A 19,468-nucleotide genomic window follows, 5' to 3' on the forward strand; every position below is an offset into this window, starting at 1 on the left:
TCTTTTTTACATATACCTTCTTCTAGTTATTCAATTAAACACTAATTTATGTACGGCTTCAAAAAGATTTTGCAGACATAATTAAAGTCTCAAGTCAGTTAACCTGAAGATAAGATTATTCAGGTGCGTCTGACCTAATCACATGAGCTCTTTTTAAAGCAGCGAGCTTTCTGTGGATGGTCTAGCTGGCTGCAGAGTAGGAAGTTAGAGAGCTGTTCTGGCTGCCTTGGAAGAAAACAAATATCCACCCTATAAACTGCACATTGGCAAGGAACCACAGGCAGCCTCTATGAGCTGAGAGTGGTCCCAGCTCACAACTAGATGGACAATTGGGGCCTCAATCCTACAACCACAGGGAAATAAATTCTACCAACAACCAATGAGTTTGAAAGAGGTTCCTGAACCCAGAGGAGAGCTCAGCCTGGATGACATCTTGATTTGAGCATCATAATACCCTGAGCAGAACAGTGAGCTGATAAATGAGTGTCATTTAATCTAAAGTCACTAAGTTTGTGGTAAGTTGTCCCATAGTAGTTTTTAAAAACTAATATATTTACAATATCAATTCTTTTTCAAACATTATCTGTTCTCATTCTTTACACATCCAGAAGCGCTTCAAATTTTCTCAAGTAAAAAAAATCATACTGACAATTCATGGTGTCCTTATGTTAAATTTATGGATTACTTTGGTGACAGATCCAAATAGTCTCCCTCCCGTTGGTATGAAGGAACAGGCTCAGAGGATCTGCAATGGCTCAATGGGAAGAACAAGCTGGTACCAGCTGCTGAGTGAGTGAGCTCTCCCTTTCAAACAAAGCCACTTTCTCAACCATGAAATTGTACTGTTACAAAAATGCCCTCCCAGAATGCACTATTCATTAGCATAAGTAGACTCTCCTACCTTCCAGCCTGTACATTTTTTTCCCTATAAACACTATTTCATATATGCCAGTGAAGCAGTGTGTCAGTGATCTCCTTGGCATGACCTAAGTCCTCCTCACATATTGTTCTTGCAACTCCAAACTGCTTTGGTTCTCAAACCCACTACTCCATTCATACATCTGGGGATATTTGCACCAAGTCCTCTATTCAAAGAACATGATTGTGCTGCTATTTAGAGTCATTTATGTTTCTTGGTAACGTTTTATAATTATTTTTAAATAGATTATTAGCCTACTTCTATAGCTCTCAAAGCTATTATGAATATTATTAACCTTTTTATTTATAACTAATATATGCTGGTATAGAGAGAAGCTTTTGGATCTGTATAGTTTCCTTTTGATTTTTAACTGGACACAGTTTCAATTTTACTAATAATTAAGTTGACAAAATAATAAATTATTTGTATTTTTAAATGGGACCATTTATCCAGAGAAGTCCTCAGATTTTGAATGAATCTACAATGATGTCATGCAGACCTTGGGTATGATATTCCAATCTTTTATGCTTATTTCTAAGAGATGTGGGCATGCTGTTGGGATAATAGAGAGTAAAAAAGGAACCGTTGTCTTGATACCATAACTTCTCCCAAGGTTAAGGTCACTTCATTTCTGGAAGTCTGAGGCTCAGGATTATTAACCAGAATACAGCTTCTCCTTTGCAGTGGGGGTTGAGACCTCTTAGTACTTTCACACCTTCTCATAAAGCATCCTGGGGACCATTGTCTCTTACCCATTCAAAGTCAAATACATCTTCTTATTCCCAAACCCAGAGAAATTAAAATTTCTTGCTTTTGTCTGGGTCTGTCATTCCCCTAACATCCCAACATTTATTCCCATTCTGCTTTTACCCTCATTATCTCCATAACCTTTATGGTAGGGTAACAATGTGAAGCCCTTAGACCTTGCAGTACAATAAAGGAGATTCCCCTGTATAGGACCAAGAATTTCAAGGTCCAGAATCCACATATTAGACGTAGCTTGCTGAGTAGCAAAATTATTTCCTTAATTGTATATAAATTTGTTTCTGGTACTCATATCATTGCAGGCAGTGAACCTACAGTTCTCTGCTCCTGCAACCTAGTAGATATCTTACCCCACTGTCAAGACAGAGAACCTCAACTGCGCCTCTATGAGATGGATGGGAAGCCATGGGGAACCATGCTCAACCATTTGCAACTGTATCTCGTCTATATTCTGTACACGGTTTATTCACTGCTTGGTGAGGAGATCAAAGTGGAAGCAATCTTGAAAGGTGACCATGTCATTTTTGCCCATACCTGAACTCAGATCAGGTTCTATGTTCTGATCAAACTAAGCCCTCTGCTGTACTCAGATAACTCAATGTGATCTCTATACCCTCATATGTATTTTTAATTCAGACTTCCTCCCACCTCACTTTTCAGCTACTTCTACCCATTGTATAGCCCTAACTCTGGACAAAGTCCTTTTCTGTTCAACCCTAATTTTCTTAATTAACTGAATATGGTCTAGCACATTCCTTGCTGTGTTTTCCCATAGAAGCCTTACCACTCCAACTCCTTGCAACTTCCTAAAAAAAGCGTGCTCCTAGAGCCACCTCTAGACCACTGATTCATTGTTCTTTCTCCTTCACTTAAAGCTCATACCATTCCTACTGCCTTAAAAAGTTAGGATATAAATGTGTTTTAGAATGCAACTGATCAGTATGCAAATGTATAGTAAGTTCATTACAAATAAGAATAAATTTATTAACCACAATAAAATAGGAAAACAAGAAGGACTTTATTTTTGCAGCAAACTCTTATTATCTGTAAAATATTATGGAATCACCTGGAAATAGTAAGGTTTTTAAACTATGTGAAGTTTATATATTAATCTGCACAAAATTATTCCTTGTAATTGCCTTCAATAGAATTTATCTGTAGATTATATATTTAGCCATTTCAAATAAATATAGAAATAAATATAACACTTTCTTTAATTTTCCTAATAATGCACTATGGTTTATATGTTTTAAAGAAAAGGGAAGTTCTTTAAAAGGACAACAGACTCCAGGTAGACAGGTTGCAATACACTCAAAACAAATTTTATTATATATTGTTAATATAATTAGTAGTAAAAGCATAAATTGAACCATGTTTTCCTTTATAAAGCTCTACAAAATTAAAGATTTCTATTCAGACTCATAATACCTAGATGTCACCTATGGTTAAATTTTGGCTAATATGCTTGAAACACTCTGTAAAAAGAGAAACTATGTAAAATTGTTTATATATTATCAAAAATAACTGTGGAACACTCATTACAATTTAAAATGAGATTACTTAAAATATGGATTGTAAATTCTTCTAATTTTCATTGAAACAGATTTAATCTTGATAGGTGAGTTGTTTTTGGTCCATGTGCCCCATCGAATTCCAGTTGAAAGCAATTTTCCAGGGAAGTAATGAATGCCATTCAGATTTGCGAGACCACACTGGTTGAACCACCAGCCGGTATTGTTACTGAGGTGGCTGCAGCTCTTCACAGACTGACCATTGATGAAGCATACAGGGCGACATCCATCATTATCAACATCTGATGTGCTAAAAGGCATTGAATTTTGATTATCTTCTTTTCTGAAACCACGGAATGCATCACCTAGGTAAAATAGATTTTTTTTAATGATGAAATTGAAAGGCATTTTTTGTAATTTTAATCAACTTTTACCAACTCATTATGCAAAATCATTACATCTCAGAACTAAGGTTTAAATAATATTTTACTAGGTATTATATTAAAATCTCTCCTCCGGGTGCAATATGCCAAAATCTGTTAATAAATTCCTCAACATGATAGGCATGTTTAAGTAGACATTTGTTGGATCAAATTATGGTGGTCTGTGATGGCCTAGGAAAACTTTGCATATTAACAGTTAATAAATTGAAAACTATTAAATCGTTACATAATTGTATGAAAGGACCAAACAGTAGCTGTATAAATTGAATGATAGTTTCCTTCGTATGCTTTAAAAACTAAATCCCATCCCTTACCCCTGGTAACAAGGGGTAATGTGCTCTCCATTTCTACAATTTTGTCACTCCAATTATTTCATATAAATAGGCTCAGAATATGTAAACATGAATAAGTGGACATTTGATATAACATCACAAATCACAAAATGGAAGCTTGGCTGTGTAGACAGAAGCAGATAATTTAGGTCAAAAATATGGTGTATAAACCTGTCATACTTTGGGGAAGAATAATATGGTAATTGGTAATTTAGGCAAAGAAAATAATTTACACATAAATTTTTATACCAGTACCATTTTACATCACTTTAGATAGAGAGGTATGGATGAAGGTGAAACCTCTACCTTTAAGGAACAAATTTATAACTGCAAAAGTTGTTTGATTTTATTTAGTGGCCACCAAGTTTATATTAAATGCCCAATGCCCTCAAGAAAAAAATCAGCTATACCACTGAGGTATGCCTTTTCTTCATGGCTCTCCACATGATATGCATACTAATTGGATAGTAGTTAAAACACCACCATATTTTAAAGACTTACATTGGACATTCTATGTATGGTATCCCTGATAGTCACAGTAATCTTCAAAGATTAAGTATCTTGGCCAAGGCAACCTGGCTAACTAAGTAGCAGGGGTAGAATACATGTTTGTTTGTTTCTTTTAAACCATATAGATAAAAGATTCTAATTAGTCCCATTGTACTTAGATTTCATTATAGATAAAATTTGCTAATATGTTTGAAACACTAAGTAAAAATGAAGCTATGTAAAATCTTTGAAGAATTCAAAGCCCACATTTGTTTCATTATGTTCCAAATGTTTGGCATCTTTTGAGATGTCTTTGAGGAACCTGGAGAACTTCACTAATGGTAGTGGCCTACCCTGTACCCCAGCCTTGTCTCTGACCATGTACTTCATAGGAACAAAATGCCAAAATTGCACATATTTGCAGGGAGAATATCATTTTCAATACCACATGGTGCAAAACCTTTCAGAAGTTCAAATGAGAACGACAACACTTGTGGAGCATTGCCTAAATTATATGATCCCTCCACAGATACTCTCCCTGGTTAAGTCCAACCATCAGAAGGATCATACATTATATGAGCTCCTCAATGGATTATGTTTAATAATTTACTCTAAAAATATAATGCATAGGTCTATTTTTTAAAGAAATGGTCCATTAAAACTCACTATTACATTTTCTGTCCAAGTGTAATTAGAAAACATGACACTTTGTTTTCGCTAAGAACCCAGAGAAATGTCTCTCAAGTTTTAGAACCAGGATAATGTGTCCTCATGGAACAACTGTGCTTCTCAAATGTTCAAATTTCATATTTCTATTTTTGCTTTGAGCTCAAAGTCGAAGGTCTTGCTCACCTCTACCAAATACCTGCTCATAATTAACTATACTGCTATCTTTACATTATCTTGACATCTTTTTCTTTATTTTGATTATATTATGTGATCAACATTTGAAAGTTACTTAACAACTTTATTGGGAAAAGGCAGAATAAGGCATGACAAAATTTGAGGCTTCCAAAATGAAAAAATTCTTGCCATTATAAATTGTATCCTCTAATGAGATCCTAGTCATCTTCTAGAGAAATCCCACATAAACTTTTCCTAACATTGTATGTTCCATATTTAGATAGTTCTTTACTCATTTAGAGATGAAGCCTCAAAAATTATATAACTCCTTAAAATTGTCCCTATATGTCAATATTTAAATTTCAGACTTTTACTTAATATCCTAAGTCTAAACCCCCTCAGATATCAGAGATTCCATCCACACTAGACAACTTCTCATGCCCAGTAATTTTCCTCCCTGTGTGCCTGGACTCAAGCTGCTCTGTTTGCCAACATTCATTTGCCAAAAGCCTATCCATTCCTCCAAGTACAGATCAGTGATTCTCAACTATAAGGATGCCAACATATCCATCTAGTGAATACAAATACCTTGGCCCAAACTTACTGAATCAGATTCTGCATGAGTATGTACTTTCAAAAAGCATCCCAGGTTGACTCTAACATTAATTCTTTGTTGAAAACTACCCTTCTCTGGATGCAATCCATTGGAATCATTCTCTCTTTCTCTTTAGCCCCCAAAGCTCTATCAGTATTCTGTGTTTTCAGTTTTATTTAATCTCCCCCTCCATATTGTGATCAGTTAAAGAACTGGGAACATAACTCATTCATTTTTGGATTTCTAACACTAAACATACCTAATGAACAAGTACCATGATGAGCAATGAACAGGAGAGCTTAATTTAGTATTAACTCAAGTTTAAAATATCAGCATCAAAATATAAATTTAATATCAAGTATTTTGAAGTTCTAAAAATTTAACTTATTTGGAAATGAGTAGATGTACCAAGATATAGCCAAAAAACAAAAAGAAAAAGAAAAGACCTCACTAAACTAGTTGTTCTATCAACCTGGGTCCTTGCCCTTGCTCAGATGTGATGAGCTGGGACTCTTGGACAAGTCACTTAATCTTTCAGGTTTCTTCACCTGCAGAGTGAGAAGAGTGAAGATCAGCTCTAACATTCTATGACTTCTAAACACCAGCCTCTCAGTACATGAAAATGTAAATAATGCCTTCCCAGCCTGCCCCACAGATTCGCTTTCTAAAGAATCAATTGTGATTACATATGGCAAAATTGTTTTAAAGTGTATAAAGCACTTCAAAATCACGAGGTGATGCAACCATCATAGCAGAGTTTAAAAACTCAAGACTTAGCCAGTTTTCTCATTCCTAATCTATTCTGTTATCAGTTATGTGTCATATACCAAAAGAAATGCATTACTTTTATCTTCATCTAATATTGAATCAGCTATATGTAAATCTTTTGGATAATTTTAGGAATAAAAAACTTACCAGCATTTCCCGAATATCGTCCTAAGTGCATTTTAAAAAATCTTGTTTCATCCTCTAGCCAAAAATTATCATATGATGCATAAGCAAATGTGTCATCTTCAGATTCCAGTGCCACATACAGCATAAAACTGGTATTCTTCTGATTCACTATGTAAAAAATCTTTTTCAGCCCTAGCCAAAATTCACCTGTTTAAAAAAAATGTTTTTTTAAATATATTTTAATACAAGTTAGAATGACTTTTTGTTATTAAGTGTTTGGTTTTGCTTAGTGTTTCAATAACTCCAAGATGGCACACATAAATTATTTGAGAGACTAGATTGCTCTGGTTCAAATTATCAGTGTTTGCCTAATTTACCAAAACATATATATATGTGTATCTTCCCACTTCTACTTTACTAGACTTGGGATAACTAGTCTCTGTTTCATTTTTTTATCTCCCCAAATTAAATTCAAAAATTCATTTAAAGATCATGTAAAAAGTCAAGTTTTACCTTAAGGGCTGTCAACAAAAAATGAGTTCAAATATTATGGCAGGTAACAAAATGATGTGTACCAGTAAATATAAGAGGTTTAACCTCCAAATCAGCAACTTCTAAAGAAATATTTTCTGAAAATTCTCAGTAGAAATTATTTTTTCTGTCTTTGAGAATAATGTTTTGTGAACAAATATTTCTTTGTTAAAATGAAGCTCATCAGTTACCTATGAATGAAGACATAAGGTAGCGACACTTGAGCATACCCAGGTTAAGGGTCAATATTTCCACGATGATTATAGATACAAGATGGATTATTGAGCTCCCTAATTCAGACTGCATTCTTCTTGCATGTTCTAGCCAATGGCTTTCTACCTCCCTCTACCCACTGTGGCATAACCTAAATGTGGACACTCCTGCTCTGAAGTATATCCCTCTGCTTGAATCATGAAATTACTGAAGGAAGTAAGGATCTAGTCAAAACAAACTTCAAGAGTTGGGAGACAATGTGACAGCATTCAAACCTTAAAACTATAGCTAAGATACTAAGTCACTCTCCAGGCCTTACAGGGGCATTTTAGCTACATACCCACTTAGAACTGAAAAGTATTCTGAAGAAATACTGGAAGAAAGGGAGCATAGGAAGTAAAAAAGAAGTACAAGAAGGAAGGTGAGCCTTCTTAGTTTCTCACAGTCTGACACTACAATTTAAGTGTCCTTGCCATCTTTCCCCTCTACCCCAACCTCAGATTTAACTGAACAATACATTTTCTTTAATCCCAAGTTTATTTTTTTAAATAGGCCAAGTACAAAGCAGTCTGCTTATGTGAAGTATACCTTCCTGAAGACATTTTTTGTCAAAACTCAGATAATTTTCCCATGGAAATAAGTATTAAGTAAGAAAGATAACAACTTAGAGCCTGCAGATCTATGACAGCTCAATTCAGAAGGCAGCTCTTACTGGAAAATTGGAGGTAATGTTGAGAAAACACAAGTATTTCAACTGCATTCCATAGCATGGCAGCTATTTGGCCTTACTTATGACATTTTATTACATTTCATGTCCCTTCTAACATCATTGGCACGCTGTAGGGTTTTTAGCAGTAGGACAAACACCACCACTTATTAAATCCTTGGATGACATATTATGGGATCTTAAAGACTCTAAATTATAACAACAGTAACTTAAAATAATAGCATGAAAATGATCAAAGTCACCTGCAAATGTTCCAATTAATGTAAAATTCTGCAGGGTTCAGAAATACTGGTGCTTCTATTCACCAGCAAAAGTTGATGCTGCCATTTGGTAATAACGTGAACAGATTTTACAGTTCACCTGGGGTTTACATTTTCCAAGTTTTGAGCACAGTGATTTTTACTGACGTTTACATAATTTGAATTCCTACAGCCATGGACCTCAATTCTCTATTCCATTTGCTTGTGTAGACACAGCATAAATCTCAAGAATTTCAAGGTCCTTGCTCATTCAGGTTTTCATTCTACAAATAGTTATTGAGTATCTGCCAGAATTCTGCTGGGAGCATAGTCAATACTTAATAAATAACACAATTTAGAATTTTCACTCAAATCACATTTCAACTAAAAATAAAGATTTTCATATCCCAACTGAAGACCTATTTATTTTAAGTAATTTGGCATATAACCAGAGGGTAATTTGTCATATTTTTATATTCACAAGGATTTGCTAGTTTTACTAACTATTTGACCAATAGAGACAGAGTCCATAGGCATATTATCAAAAAGAAGAAAAAAGAGGAGAAATAAATAAAATTTGACCTAAAAGGTCACCAAATCCATCCAGATAGTCGCACCATAACCTTTGGAAGTCAATTATCCCATCGATCCTTTTCTGTATCACAGTCCATCCACCTCCTCTGTAATCCATGTCACACATTACCTAAAGTAAACCCAGAAAAGACAAAAATAACATAATATTATTTTCATTCTTTGATATAAAACTCATACTTCACCCTTAAAGCCTAGAGAAAGAGAAGATACTTCCACTGAAAGTTTCAATGTAACTGTATGTCATTAATGTATTCAGATTTTTTTTAAATCTCTAGAAATACTACTGTTTATTATAAAACAAACCTAATTGTGGTCCCTGTATCAGTCATTTTTTTAACATATGTATTTGGAGCATTTTAAGGTTAACCTCTTATTCCTCATCTCCATAAATATTTTTTAGTTGAGTAATAACTGTACCAATCTGATATGGCAGAGTGATGTATTTCTTTATAAATTAACTTTTCCTTTTAATTAAAACACTGATTTTTTAAAAACAGTGTTAAATGTGCCTGTGTGCCTGTCTTTGATTGCTTTTTTCCTCCAAAAGCCTGGAAGGCCTGTGTTCAGACTGGGATTTTCAGACAGAAAGGCACGATTTGTGCCCCATCTCAGCAGGCACTCATAGGTGCATCTGTGGTGCTCTATTAAATGTCTCTAAGAGGACAACCATAGGGAACCCATAGAAGTGACACAGCGAGAAAATCAGAGCAATCCTCCCCATCAGAAACTTCCCACACACAGACAGAAAAAGGCAGTGTGGAGGAAGTTAGGGAACCAACACTTTCCCACAAAAGAGGTAATTATGCATCCCACTCTTCACAATATTAGAAGCCTTCCCTTTCCACATCTGTTCAGGTCCATTTTTGAATCTGTAGGTGAAGTAATTTAGGTAATTTAAAATTATTTCTCACTTAATTCCCAATTTTTGGCATCCTGTCAATAGATGTCAAAAAATAATGTTAGTAACTCTGAGACGAGAAACTGGTTTAGAAAAAAAATATTTTAATAAAGACTATCAATAAGGAATGATATTGGTATTATAAATTTCTTAGGCACAAAAAAGTAACCAGAAAATTATATATATATAATTTTTATATATTATATATACTATATGTAATATAGTAATATTATACATAATTTTAATAACATAATTTCTAGTAGAAATTTCTTCTAGAAATCATGGTATAGAACTACTAAGGATAAATATGAGTAATTTATTTTATTTGATTTGAGAAATGGATCAGCTTCTCAATCTGTCTCACAATTCAGTGAAAGGTTTTTTTTAATTATTAATTTCTTATACAATCACAAAAAATCACTTGTCATCCAAAGAAAGTATAACCAAGTATAGGAAGAGAAACTAAAGTATTTTTAGCAAGCCCCAAGGCAAAACACACAATTATTTTTTAATATCCATAAGCTAATTCAAGCAAGTAAGTATTTATTTTGCATAGTTCTGCCTACTGTAAGGATAATATAAGATCTTGCACCAAATGGATTTACTTTAAAGTGTGTAACTATGAACACTCAAATAGAAAAGTGAAAGACCCTCTAGTTGTTTTATTGGTTTGTTGTTTGGGCAAAGAATTCCAGAAAATGAAAATTTTGAAACTGGAACTTATACTGATTTATTTTAAATTTTTTAAGAAAAAATAAAATATTAAAACAATTAAAATTCCAATATTATTTAAATAAATTAGATGCCTATCCTATTCCATATAATAAGGGAAAAACTTTACCTCAAATGGGTAACTAGATCCTTCTGGGTGGATTATATACAAACCACTTGGTGTTTTAGTGACAGAACCAATGGTATCCTTAATATCAGTACAATCTAAACCTAGAAAAGTAAAATTAGTTATTTAGGATATTTCCACATATACATTTAAGACAATCATTTTATAACAGAGAATTGACAGTGATATCTGAAATTATTATTATTAAAATATTCAGTAATGATGATGATTTTAACTTTTTGAAAATGAAAAATTATCTCAACTTTAGAAATAAGAAGAAACTAGATAGATAGGTGGAGGAACTGGGATTGAATAAGTTATGCTGCAATAAACCTTCACTAATAACTAACTCACTGTTATTGATTAGTATTCCATTTGGTACCAACATTTATTTAATATATTTTATGATTATACATCCTCTTGTCCAATAAATAATGCCCTTTCAGAAATCTAGGCTTATTTTGGGAACATAATATGTAACAGAAATCTGTGTGAATGAGGAGGAGAAAATCCAAAGGAATAAGTAGATTAATTACTATTGACACATCCTTTCTCCACTATTTGAAATTTCAGAGATTCTGGTGTTTTGGGGCCCACCATTACAAACAGGCAAAGGGAGAGGAGGGGGAAATCACTTTCTTCACCAGAAAAACTGATGCTGAGGCTGGAGCCTGCTCTGTTGACAATAGCTAGAACTGTAGCAGTCTATAATCACCTTCTCTTAAGCACTACCCTTTCTAGGGGATTGTAAATATATTATGTAGATATGATATTATAGTTTACTCTTTGTGTTATATCTTATGTAGATATGTATGTAGATGTGATACTATAGTTTACTTTACTTTGTGTTATCTTTTATAAATGTGATAAAACAAATTCAACCCTTACAGCATCAGTTACCAAGAGAACAAACACATGAAAGCCTGATACTTCAGAGCCAGAAGCTTGGGTTAGATTCTTAGTTCTACTATTTACTTGCCAGAACCATTAACTAAGTTACTTAACTAATTTTCTTCATGTGCAATATTGTTATAATAATAATATTATCTACTTCATAGTGTTATTCTGACGATTTACATAGTAAGACATTATATCAATATAAAGCACTTAGCACAGTGCCTAGCGCACAGTAAATATGCAGAAAATGTCATCTACAAAAAGTTAGCTATAAAAAATTGTTTGCTTTCCCCTTCACTTCTAGAAGAGTTAGATTTGTTGCCTTTCTTCTGAATTGCTAAGAGACATTTTCATAATAACTTTATGTTCAGAGATATGATAATAGAAGTTTACAATGTAGGACTAATCTGAGTTGGAATATCTGCTTTGCCATCACCATCCAAATAAATATGAACAGGTTATTCAGATGTTTCTGGGCTCCATATTCCTTATCTGATGATGATCATCATCATAGTGAACACTTATACTATGCATCAAGCAATATTTTAGGAGCTTTTGGTGTATTTATTCATTTAATCCTCATAAGAACCATATGAGGTAGGTACTATCTGTTTACTGATGAGGAAACTGATATCAAGGAAACAGTGGATGAGGGATTTGAAGACAGGTGATCTGACACCAGAGTCCTTGCTCATAACCACCATGTTACACTACCTACACTTATGGGAAATAAATGAGATATAATAGAATAACAAAAAACAACATGTGAAAGTGCCTGTCATAGTACCTGACACATAGGTGATTCTCATTAACAGTTTATTTCCTTCTCTTTGTAAAGAAAAAAGAAAGATCATTCACTAGACTGTCAATAAATATTTACTTGCTTGGAACTTTTTGTTATTAATTCACAACTGTAAGATATATAGGGCACTTTTCTTAGAAACCCATGACTTTAGGAATTACTATACAGTGTTTTAGTATAAACTATGCTGAATTGCAGTTTCTTTTATCTTGTTTCTTTTTCTTTTCAAATTTTATGTCCCAATTTGAAACATCTCAAGCATGTTAAAAATACTTTTTACAGGTGGGAGGAACTCTGAGACCTTCTTTTCTTCTAACTGAAGATTGATTATTAATATTAAAATGTAAAAGGAGAGCCTGAATTCAGTTACATAAAACTATGCTATTTTCAACAGATTCATAATATCTGTATACAGCCATAGCTTTCAAATGGTCAGAAAAGCTTCCCAATTCAGGAAAGTACACATTGTCTGGGTTGAAATTTGGCAGGTATTACTCCTCCAGTCTGTTAGATGATAATGAGCTGTATTTTTTAAACAAAAGTCCTAAATGCACCAACCTGTCCAGGAAATTTTTAAGCAATAAAAGACAAGTATGAAAAGGGTGAAATACCAGAGTTCTCACCATGTGACTGAACTGGTCTGTGAGGAAAAGTATCCAGCTGTTTTCTAAAAACTTCTGTAGTCAAAAGGAGAACTCGATTCATGAGCTCATTAACCTAAACACACATGCATACATTTAAGCAAATTTATATTTGAACAAAACTCTCTTAGCTGAATTTTATAAGTGATATATCTAAGCCTCTTATAAATCCAGCTTTGAAATATATATAATGCCCATTTTTCTTTTGAACTCCTTACTGCTCTAAGCAGTAAAGAAAGGCATTACTAAATAGCAATCATTAAATTGAGTACTGTTTTCCTCCTACACATTGCTTTCATCTGCCCAGTTCTGCATTTGACTGCTCTTGCAGATCTGTTCTTTGTATCTTTCCTGCTCCTTTGCTGTAGTTTCTTATCTGATCTCCCTGTCTCCTCCCTCTGCTCTTCCTCAAGTCATCCTCCTCACTAGCTGTCAATCTAATCATCACATTTCCCTGCTCAGACACTTCGATGACTCCTTGGTGTGGCATGAGTTAGCTCCTATTTCTTTAAGTCAGTTTTCCTTATACACCTCAACCTCACCAGCCACTCCACCCCTGCACCACTTCAAGCAGTTCCCCAGAATGGAAGGTCCTACTCTTCTTACCCCACATTTGTGACCTTTGAAGCATTTATCCATCTTTCATGATTCAGTTCATAATCTCTGTCATCTGGGAACACTTCTCATAGCTCAGATATTGAATTTCTTTGGTGCATCTTTCTGACAGCAGTCACAACATTTTCAATACAGTTTTTCTGCTCTCTTAGACTGTATAAGCTTTAAGTGCAAGATCTTTTTTTGTTGTTATTGCTTTCTGTTTGCCTGAGGCTTACTATGGTGCCTCTAACATAGTAGGCACTAAACCGATGTATGGACTTTAATGTATTAAAAAATTAAACAGTTATACCTCTAGCTAACTATATCAATGTACACATACAATAACAACACAATTCTAAAAAATCCATACCTGATTAGATAAATAATCCAAGGAAGCTTGCTGCTCATCCATCATATTTCTTAGTAGTTTTTTGGTACTTCGTGTATAAGAAACAATAGAATTTTGCAAATTTCCTTAAATCATAACAAAATGTGTTTGCTAAATATTATTTTGTTATAGAAAACAATTACAGTGAAAATAATTACAAAATGATTTTGGATAAATATGTAACAATAAAGCTCAATCTAATACATAGAATTGCATATTCTAGTTAGTACTTTTTTGTTTAACTCAGGATTATCCAAGAAAACAATTATTTCAATACCTCGCAATGAAAGTATGCTTCCTAATAATTTAGATTACCCCCAAATAATGTAATCTGATATAAATGAGAGACAACATTCTGAATATCAATTCTCACTTTATAAGATGAGAGGTACAGAAGCAGGAGGTCCAAGACTCATCAGTTCTTACTACATAAGAAAGTAAAAAGCAATAATTCCATATCATGTAAGTTAATTTTAAAAGTAAATCTTTCTTTAAATTTTTTCTATTAATGCTATGTTTTTATATAAACAAATTACAAACACACATACATATATACCCATAATAAATCTTAGTCAAAAGTTTTAGCTGGTTGGTTTCTGGTTAAACTTTTACTATGTATTTTTGTTTTATTTTAAAACAATCTTACTTATGGAATAGTTTCAAGAACAGTATGAGGAACTTTTTCTTAATTCTTTTGAGCATGCCACCATGATGCCCCTGGATAATTCAGTGTGCTTTTCTTACACCAAAGACATTCTCCCCAACACAGCCATAAAAATCAGGAAATAAACATTGACTACCATATACTTCTCAGATTTTATCCAAGTTTATTCAGTTATACTGATGATGTCCTTTACAACAAAAGGAGTCACACACTATGGCATACCTTATTCTTTTAAAAATTATTTATTTTTATGTTCCTAACTTTTACTCTAGCAGTAGAATCACATTAATAATTCGTGATATTTTAAAATCTACCTCACCCAGCTTCATCTCTCATTTTTACTTTCAGTCTCTCACTTTCTATTAGATACTCCCTGGATTTAGACATCTGTCTTAATGGATCTAAAGCCACACTCATAGGTTTGAGAAGCCTGAGATACCTGTGTTACACATAGAATTAAACACAATAATGTGAGCTTTTTATACTTTCTGACCTAGGAGTTACAGTCCTATAAGAACTGGATCAGAACCTCCTCCCTTTCTGATTCCCTGTCTCATTTCACCACCTATGTACATATAAATAGATCATGAAAATTACTGCACTGTTACTAGTTTTAAACAAAAATGGAGATTTTAAAACTTTTTAATTTTATGCTTTGCTACATAAATTCGCTGTGAATTTGTATTATATCTATTGTAGCATTTACTCAATATTAGTGAATTTCTTCTCAAAACTCAGGTGAAATTTGCCATTTGTTCAGAGGGAAGTAAGAAAATAGTGCTAGGCGAATTGATACTATCAGTGAGTTCTGGCTCGCCCCTTCCCTCTGTGGCTAGTTGGTGTCACTGGGCCATATTATATAGAAGAAGGATTTGTTCATTTACCAAAGCACCTACTATGTGCCAAACACATAAAACTCCTGGCCTCGGATGATCAAGATATATATAAAATGACCCACAAAAATGCTAAGGTATATTTTTCCATCTCTACCCTAGAAATAATAAATCATATACCTGTATAATTGTGGTTATTTTTAATACTTACTACACATGAAATGTTTTTCTTCTCGTGTAATTTTAGTTTTAACATCACATGATTCCTCACAATCTTCTTTATAAACAGTAGCATTACTTTTACTTTCACCTTTTGCATTAGATTCATCTTCTACAATGTTAACTACTGGAGAATCCTTTATATAAAAAAAATAGAAATAAGAAAAAATATATGAAATATGTTATATTACCTAATATGTCATAAATAAGAAGAGTGTAGAAAAAAAGATGAGATTTCAGGACATATACAAGGATGATCATTAGAAAAAAACATAATTAACTGGTTAGTTCAAACTTCCACAAATAAACCTTATGGGTAAATTCTAGGTATGAACAATAAATATATGTTAATTCATTATTTCTGCTCTCCTTTTTTCTTCTCCAATTCCAAAGGAATCATTTAGGGTTCACATTCTAGTGTGGTGGCTCTATGGCCTTGACTTTTAACTTTTACACATTTCCATGTGTGATATAGTTCTGACCATCCCTCTTCCAGAAATTGTGCAATTTGAAGTTCTTTGAATGGGTACTAAGAAGGTTCCCTGAGATGCCTACAACATTTCTATGCCAAAAACACTTTCTGCCACTAGTTATTAGGAATCGTGGTTTGGGGGAAATGTGCAAGAAAATTGTCGCTTTTGTATAAGCTAAAGTATTTACAGTTTTGAAATGTAAAATGTGCATAGATTTAAAAGGTACCACTGAATATTTAAAAAGGATAACCAACAAGGACCTACTGTATAGCACAGAGAACTCTGTTCAATGTTATGTGGCAGCCTGGATGGGAGGGAAGTCTGAGGGAGAAGGGATACATGTACATGTATGGCTGAGTCACGTTGCTGTGCAACTGAAACTATCACAACATTGTTAATTGGCTATACTCCAATATAAAATAAAAAGTTAAAAATATTAAAAGATAAAAAAATAAAAGGTAGCAGTGATAACAGAAAAAAAGCATGGAATTTTGCTTGCAAAATCAACAACAGATATCATTTTAAAAAACCAGTAACCTTATATATAGAATGGATAAACAACAAGATCCTACTGTGTAGCACAGGGAACTATATTCAATATCCTGTAATAAACCATAATGGAAAAGAATATGAAAAAAGATATATATATATATTCAGTTACATATGTATAACTGAATCACTTTGCTATACAGCAGAAATTAACACAACATTGTAAATCAACTACACTTCAATAAAATAAATTTTAAAAAAATTAAATTTAACTTAAATTAAAATAAAAAGCCAACAACCAACTACAAACCTGTGATTACTAGTGGGGAGAAGGAAGGAGAAAGGTGCAAGATGGGGTAGGAGATTAAAAAGTACTAACTACTATTCAAAAAGAAAAAAGAAAGAAAGCCAATTACAGATGTCATTCCAAAGGTATCTATTCTTGTTGGCACACTACTGGTTTTTTTAATGTTAAAACATCCTTTGGTAGATTTTATGTGATTTAAAATAACTCTGTAATTTAAAGAAAATAATAACAAGCTTTGTCCTCTTTGACCTGGATATTGAGAGAAAGGTAAAGAGCTAATCACAATATAAAAGATATTTGCCCAAAAAGATGCTTACATTTTGTTTCATAGATCTACTTTTAACTTTTTGCTCTTTCCCCTAAACTCCTATAATAATTGACATAGTAGATGTTTTCAAAAACTTAGGTTACAACTATATTTTTTAGATCTAAATAAGATTCTTAAATTTTTAGTATAGAAAATTGTTATTAATATTTCTCTAGGATTTTTAGAATTTATTCTTGCTTCAACTTTGGAATTTAGTATTGATACAGTGGTAATTACATTTTATAACATTTAAAAATTATAAGCCAACATTTAAATGTATAGAGATTCAAATCACAATCTACTCATAGTATTGCATACACTATCTTAGCTATCAATCACTCTGACATTGTTTCGAATAAAATTTTCTAATTTTAAATTTTAACATTTCCTAGGAAACCAGTCACAAGACTATATTTGAAGTATGAAAGTTTATAGAATAGTTTATTTTAAGCAAAGTGATTTTTTTTACTACCTACAAGATATTTCATTATTAAAGTTAACTGGAAAGTTGTTGGCTAGTTTTTAACCAAGGCCTGCAATTTCTTTAACAATTTTTCACAAGAAATGTATTAAGAGTCAATCTTCAGTTTATGGTTTCCTAAGTTTAAAAGTAATATTATTTAAGCATAAGTCTCAGCATTTCTAAATAAACACTTTAATTTTCCCATAAATTATATTGAGTACTGTAATTAATCTTTTCAAACATATAATATATATCTTGAAAACTATATAATCATGCTTTCTTAGCTGAAATAATATTGTTGAAATTCTTACCGTAGAATGATGCACACAGTTACCTTGTATAACTTCTCCACAAGTAAAAATACATAGATTTAATAACAAGAGTGAAGCTTGGAAAAGATAAATCATATTTTTCTTGGTTGGAGAAATGAAAATTTTCTTCAAATATCAGTCAGCTCTGTGTGGAAAGAACTCTAGTACACAGAGTCTTCAGTCAAAAATTTCTGGAAGGTGTACAACAAAAACAGAAGCCAGTACTTACTAGTTTCAATGCCCTCGTTTGAAACACCTTCATATGAGAAACAAGGTAGCCTCTAGAGATCCAGTCATTTTAAGTTATACAAATCCTTTTTTATCACAACATGCCTGCATTGTAAATCCACGCTTTTGGAATACAGGCAGTAGTCAGCCAGCTAGGTAGCTAAATCAAGTAAGCAAGCAAGAATTTATAGCATCATCTAGTTTTTATGCCAGATTTTGTTTTTCTGCCCTTAAAAAAAATGCCTTTGATAAGGTGTAACTGTATAATTGCGAACCAGTTTGCATAAAAATAGTAAGAAAGTAGAAATGAGTGATGTAGAGGGAAGAATATTATATTGGAACTATTTCTACAAAATACTTAGTAGAAATTTAATTAGTGTGGACACCCAGAGCAGATAATTCAGACTTAAAATATGTTTGCAACTGAATTTAGCTATCAGTGATGGTCACATTAACCACATAATGCCAAATTTCTAGGACTCTAATTGATTTATATGTTTTACATCAATAGTGTTAAAACTTCAAAAATTGTGACTATTAAGGGGACTATTGTTATTGAAAATTACCACTCTCTGAAAGTTGATAGATCAATGTCTGTGATGAATTTTCAAATTCTTCATGATAATGGTTCCTGTTTTTCACCACTTAAACATGCCTAAGTCTTCACTATCCTAAAATTAACGTTTTCCTGAGTCTTGCTTCCTATTCAAGGTATTATTTTCTCCATTTCCTTTCCTAGCCCAAGAACAACAGGACAGAGATCATAGTTTTTATGGTACTTGCATAGTGACTGGTATGGTATAGGCACTAGGATATCAATTAATGAAGTAATATCTTAAACAAATTATCTATTTTCTGACTTTACATCCTCACCATGCACTATTTAAATGCAAACACTCTTATCTCTTATTCTACTGAAAATTTCTCAGTTTCTCCAGTGAGGCAGCATGGGGGCGTTGGGAGTGCTGGCTCTGGTACCAGAATGCCTGGGTGAATCTTGACTCACCACTCCCTTGCT

The 19,468-nt window shown here is 33.0% G+C and overlaps 1 protein-coding gene across 1 annotated transcript; it reads right to left on the reverse strand.

The window, feature by feature from the left end:
- Positions 1–3,240: 3,240 nt before the first annotated feature.
- Positions 3,241–18,318, reverse strand: ANGPTL5 (angiopoietin like 5). Its single transcript, XM_060105108.1, has 8 exons — positions 18,223–18,318; positions 15,865–16,009; positions 14,139–14,242; positions 13,154–13,247; positions 10,835–10,935; positions 9,084–9,204; positions 6,813–6,998; positions 3,241–3,560 (listed from the first exon to the last, which is right to left on the reverse strand). The coding sequence occupies exons 1-8, from the start codon at positions 18,316–18,318 to the stop codon at positions 3,241–3,243; spliced, it is 1,167 nt and encodes a 388-aa protein (XP_059961091.1).
- Positions 18,319–19,468: the final 1,150 nt, after the last annotated feature.

Source organism: Mesoplodon densirostris, chromosome 7 (genome assembly GCF_025265405.1).
Source record: "Mesoplodon densirostris isolate mMesDen1 chromosome 7, mMesDen1 primary haplotype, whole genome shotgun sequence".
NCBI classification, from domain to species: domain Eukaryota; kingdom Metazoa; phylum Chordata; class Mammalia; order Artiodactyla; family Ziphiidae; genus Mesoplodon; species Mesoplodon densirostris.